At 36.8% G+C, this 5,845-nt stretch overlaps 1 protein-coding gene across 1 annotated transcript; it reads left to right on the plus strand.

Moving 5' to 3' along the window:
* Positions 1–489: 489 nt before the first annotated feature.
* On the plus strand, positions 490–5,845 carry LOC117216036. The gene is made up of 5 exons (XM_033462572.1): positions 490–828; positions 904–975; positions 1,054–1,411; positions 5,188–5,300; positions 5,797–5,845. Exons 2-5 carry the CDS (start codon positions 928–930, stop codon positions 5,827–5,829), a joined length of 552 nt encoding a protein of 183 aa, XP_033318463.1. The 5' UTR covers positions 490–828; positions 904–927; the 3' UTR covers positions 5,830–5,845.

The raw sequence follows: 5,845 nt of genomic DNA on the forward strand, positions 1-5,845 counted from the left end.
AGTTTACTATCAACTCTTACTTTATTTATCTATTTTAATACAGACTGAGCAATTCACTTAGCTGGATTAATACCGCAATTACAATGCGCGTTTGTGTTTAAACGATGAAATGAGGACTTCAAAGATAAAATTTTCTTTTTACTTAGTCGCGACTCTCTTTTCTTGACCGAAAAAATTAAGACCCCGAAACGCAAAATACTATACAAAATTTCTAAACGCAGTGACGAGCGCAATAACGAACGTAGTAATAAATTAATAATGGGCCGTAATAACAAACGATCACAAGAATTATGAACAAACTAATGAGCGAAGAATAATGAGCCGTAAGGAATGAACACTATAAAAAATGAACGAACGCAAATTATAAGAAGAATGGACACTATAATAATGAACAAAGAATAATGAACCGTAATAAGAATGTTCACCAGAATAATAATGAGCGCTGCGCTATGTTGCTACGCTTATTTATAATGCCATCCCCCACGGGGTGGTGGTCCACTGGGGGTACGCTTCCGTGGGAATCGGGATGTTGCAGTTTGGGCTTCTTGGAATCGTACGTGACAAAATGCAAATTCCATATTTCGACTTAGTTTTTATCAGTCCTGTGTTCCGCTGAGCTAGCGTCTAGGAGATTTGAAGCATTCCACGCTGATCTAGTCCTTTCCACGAGAAACTTCCACGTGCTGTACCGTGGGAATTACCGGTGTTCTTCGGCGCGTGGAAGGGCTGGTGGCTGCAGCATCATTATCATTTCAATGTTTACTGGGTAAACACACGCAACTCCGCTGCTCTCCCATAACAAGGACCTCCTCCTTCGAGTTGTTTTGCGTAAGTTTGGATGTTTGCATATTAAGGTTGTTTTTGTGATTTTGATTGTTTTTTCCTTTTTTGCTATTTCCCTAGGCTTCGGTGATCGACGTTCGAACAATGTTTGCGGAGTCGTTTCCATCAGAGGTTCCTTTCCAGACTTCCCTGGTACGTATTTAGTCTTGTTCTTAGTCCGCTTGATTCGTCCTGTTTCGTTTTATTTAAAATATACCGTGTTGTTCTCAGCCCAAGCGAAAGAGGGATTCCGAAGAACCCTTGGGCGACTCGGGAGGACCAATCAAACGCATGCGGCCCTGTGATAAACCACGAGTATCAGAGTGGTTGGAGGAACTATTCAACATTGGTGCCGAGGCCGTGTCGAAATTGGGCTTTGACGATTTGGTTACTTTCGACGAGAATTTCTTCGATGCAGAGACCGTCGTATTGGAGAGGGAACCCCCTCTGGTTGAAATCGTTGATACCGATCGTTGCGTGAAAGTTCGTTTTGCGAATGAAATTCCCGAAGAGGTTTTGGAGGCACATCTTCGTCACCATGCTTCTGGGAGAAAGGGAATTTCCCCTGTTGTGCGCTATTGGTGTAGGCGTGAGTTCAGCGAACTTTATCCCGGAGCTGCTTGCTTCGATTTTGATTTAGTGTAGCTGCTTCAATTTCGTTGGTTCGCTGTTTGATGTTCCTTATTATTATTAATTTTTTGATGTATTTTGTTTTGTGTTCAATATATATATATATATATATATATATTTTGAATGTGATAGTGTTAGGTTATCTATTTTACGTTTGTTATTTTTTTCAATTTTATATTTCCCCCCTTTTAATTAATTATATATATATATTTTTTTTTTACATTTGTAGTTGCGCATAGAATTTATTAAAGAAAAGTGTTAACAATGTGTTTTCATGATTTGTTTCTCGCGCCTGACTTTCATTAATCCCTAATATTCCTGTCGCCATGACGCGTGTAAATCCAACATGGCTGCTCATAAATGTCATCAGTAAAGTTTTTAGTGACGGGTCTTTAGTTTTGTTTGATATCGAAGTAATTTTTCGTCTGTCGCTCGTTTTTCCTTATTCTACCGCAATTAGAACATTTATTTATTAATATTGTTTTAAAGTGACAATAGTATAATATGTATATATATATATATATGTTTATGTTGTGTGTCACTTCAATATGGCTAATGTTTTGTAATTCTTCGATTGCCTTATTTATTGTTTTGAGTAGTTTATTTTATAGAGTATTCGATAATATAAAACATATGCACTCACACATACATATATATATATATATATATACACGTATTTATATGTATATTTCTCTCGTTCATGTAGTGTTCGTACGAAATGAAATGTTAATTATTTATTTTATATTAATTTCTTTTAATAAGATAGAACACGCACACGCACACGCATATATGTATATATTTCTGGCAAAGTGATTTTCATTTAGATTCTTTTGTGATATTGTGTTGTGTATTTGAGGTTATGTGTCAATCATTTGATTTCATATATACATATATATTTTGTATTGTGACAACATAGTATTGAAGGTTTTGTTTCTAGATTATTGTGCGTTTTATGTGTGTTTACATATTTGTGCTTGATGACAGAATTTCTGTAAGCAATTCCTCAAGTCGTTGCGGTGTTAATTATTTTGAGCGTTTGGCCTGTCGACAGGTTGTCGCTTGGTCCCAAGTGTTGCGTTGTGTGTTCTATTTCTTTTGTAGATTATTAATAGTGGTTTTAGTTTAGAAAATAGATTATTTATATGTTTATATAGAGACATGCATGTTTCATAATGTAGTTCTTATTTTATAATGCTTTACCGGCATGTAGGCTAGTTTTAAGTATGTATTTCAGATTGTAGAATGCACATAGATTAGTAGTAGTTTAGAATATAGATTTTTATATGTTTATATAGAGACATGCATGTTTCGTAGCGTAGTTCTTATTTTATAACTCTTTACCGGAACGTAGGCTAGTTTTAAGTATGTTTCTGTTTAATAGAATGCGCACACATATATATATGTTTCTGACAATGTAACTTTTATTTCTTTAATAATGCAATATTGTATGTTTTATGTATTCGTTAGACTATTAGTTTTTAACTTCGTATATACTTATATTTCATAAATTGATAATATTGTATTTGTTGCATAGTATTATAAGCACTAACACTAATATTTACTAGTTTATTACATATCTAGCGTATATGTTTATACTTATATGTAACTCTCCAAGTTGATTGATTAAAATATATTTATATATACATGTATTTCTGGCGCTTCAATTATTTCCCTTTTTGTAGTTATTCTTATTTCCTGGTTTATTTGTTTGGTTCGTAACTCGTTCAATCCGTTAGCTGGTTTTATTTATTTTATTTTATACTGGTTGGATTTATTAGTCGCCCTCGCTTTGTTAATCCTTCCTTTAGTTTCGTAGCGCCGTGTGTTCGTTTGTGCATTCAAATCTTTATTCGCGCGTTTTGTGTAGAATAGTTTTCTTGTTCTTGTTACGGCGCGTGCGGAGCGCGGGACGTGACACCCCCGCCCTTGGAGTTCAAATTTCCAAAGGAAATTTGACTGATGGTGTCTCTGAGTTCGCTCAAGGCGGACGTAGATGGCGTTGGTTGTTAAGTGACTACCGGTGTTATCGATATCCCTTGAGGTTGTGCTGTTTGATCATCGATATTTCGTTTTCTTTTGAGGTATAGTAGCAGGTGGGTAACTGAGCCGCATATTGCTCCTAATAGGGCGATTCCACATCCGTAAGTTTCACGTAACTGGTATCCGTGTATGGCTATATCTATTATCGTCTTGATTAGTTTAAATATTACAAGTATTCCAAATATTGCTGCACTGACAGTTCCAAATTCCATAAAACCAATCCATAAGCTTGATACGGTATTTTTTGCTATTGTCGTTAATGTGTTTTCGTCCATCATTCCCAGGATGTTTACTGTTCCAGGGACGATTGTTTTTCCTGTTGCTCCTCTGGCCAATGTGTTCAAAACTGCAGATTTTTCTGCCGGGAACATGACGTGGTCCCGTAGTGCATCGAGGTCTTTTTGGGTATATATTCCGCTCGTGGCCAACGACGATGGTGCTGAATATTGCCACGTTTGGCGTACGTCCGGGCGGAGTTCCTGTGGTGCAATTGTTTCCATGGGTTTTGGTACGAATTTGTGCCAGAGTCCGTCGATATTGTATAGCGTAGGTAGTACCGCGCTACATTCTCTGTGGTTTCCGTGTTGCGTTAGGATGTGTGTTTTTGGCGTTAAAAATGCGGTGCGATTCCCTTGCCAAACGGGTAGCTCCGAGTAGCATTCTGTTGTATGTCGTACTTTTACTTGTACCGGAATGCATTTGACTATGTGGACTGCTTCTCCTGCGATCAGGGCCATGTGTCCTGGGGTTTTGGATATGGTATATGCAAATTCATCGGGCAGTAAGATTGCTAAGCTTAAAGCATTTTCTATTAGTTTCTTCTGTGTGGTACATCTTTGTGTCAGTATATCATGGTACAATGTTGTCATTTGTCGTTTAATATGTTTCTCTACGTAAATGAATTTTGAGTTGACGTATGCGAATATGTCCAAGTTTTCGACTGCTGTCTTGCTTTTGGAGATAAACGTATTTTCTCTTGTTGTTTCAACTATTTGGGGTGTTCGGTGGATAGTAGGGTATATCCACACAGTGGCTGTTCTCCGGTTTTAGTCAGTGCAAATGTTACTTCTTGCGTTGTTAGTGCGTAAACTGGTTGTGCTGATTCTCTGTTGGTTTTTATTTCCTGGATCTTTGTAGCAATTCCTTCATATAGCACATCGTACTGATCAAATTTGCATGGTGAGGGTGGTTGTGGTTGCCAATAAGTGTATCCGTCTTCAGCGTCTAGACAGTTTCCTTCGCTAAAGGTACATACTGTTCCTGATTTCAGTAGAATTTTGTTCGCCTCGATCCGTACTGGCACAACTGCTGATTTTAAACTTATCCTTACTGTTGCTTGTACGACGACCTTTTCCCAGCTCTCGTATGGGTCTACATACTGTGTTCCCTGGCAGCTGTCGTCGTCTGTTAGCTTGCCGGCTAGGACAAGCGACCTTGTTTCTGTTGCATTATCTTTTAGGCCAACTATAAGGTTTTGTGGTCCAAGTGAAAACGTGCCGTCTTGGTGCATCCTTGCACATTGTTGGTCGGTTGTTTCATGGAGGTATTCGGCGAATCCGTTATGCACTGCCGACGTGTGAGAGTGCATGCCACAGTAATATACAATTCGAGTTATTTGCACCTTGCATTGCCTTACGTTGGTAAATTCAAATTCTGAGAGTTGAAGTAGTTGTATATAAATATCTTGGGTTTCAGTCATTGTAGGCTGTATGCTGCAGTCCCCGATGGAGTTTAGAGAGATAGTGGTAACGTTGAGGTGGTTGCCATTGCAGTCATATCCTACCAGGCCGTATGCTATTTTGATGAGGGTAAGTACGATGACCAGGCGATTCATCTTCCTATTAACAATTTATTAAATTGTTTCTTACTCTCGAGTTTATTAGAAATAAGAATAATCTTTTATTATTATTAATATATATAAAAAAAAATTTATATTTATATGTTTTTTTTTTTTTTTGTTAAAACTTATTATCGGTGAAAATAAATACCATGAATGTTACCTGGGTTATAATTATATACGTATATGCATACGTATTGGTAAGTAATATAGATGAGATTTGTTTTATCGTTATAAATATATAAGTATATATTATCTATAGGAATAGATATTACAATTATAGCTTGTCTTTGAATATATATATATGTGCGTGTAATGGTAAATATGACGACTTATTTTACGAGTCACTCGGATTATCAATGGAAGTGAGTGTCATAGATATCGCCTACTTTATAACATGCGTGCATATATATATTGGTAAACATAAGTGAAAATTATATGCATAATTATAAATGTCGTTTGTTTAGGTGGATAGCATCAGTATTTGGTCTTGTGCGTAGCATACAAGTACTTTAT

Source organism: Bombus bifarius, unplaced genomic scaffold (genome assembly GCF_011952205.1).
Source record: "Bombus bifarius isolate JDL3187 unplaced genomic scaffold, Bbif_JDL3187 scf7180000010064_frag, whole genome shotgun sequence".
In the NCBI taxonomy this organism is placed as follows: Eukaryota; Metazoa; Arthropoda; class Insecta; order Hymenoptera; family Apidae; genus Bombus; species Bombus bifarius.

Excerpts from the sequence above, each read along its gene's own strand:
- LOC117216036 (XM_033462572.1), top strand. The coding sequence starts at position 928 with ATGTTTGCGGAGTCGTTTCCATCAGAGGTTCCTTTCCAGACTTCCCTG. Across the intron at positions 1,412-5,187 it reads TGTGCGCTATTGGTGTAGGC|TCATTGTAGGCTGTATGCTG; the intron begins GTGAGTTCAGCG and ends CTTGGGTTTCAG. Across the intron at positions 5,301-5,796 it reads CGTATGCTATTTTGATGAGG|GTGGATAGCATCAGTATTTG; the intron begins GTAAGTACGATG and ends TCGTTTGTTTAG.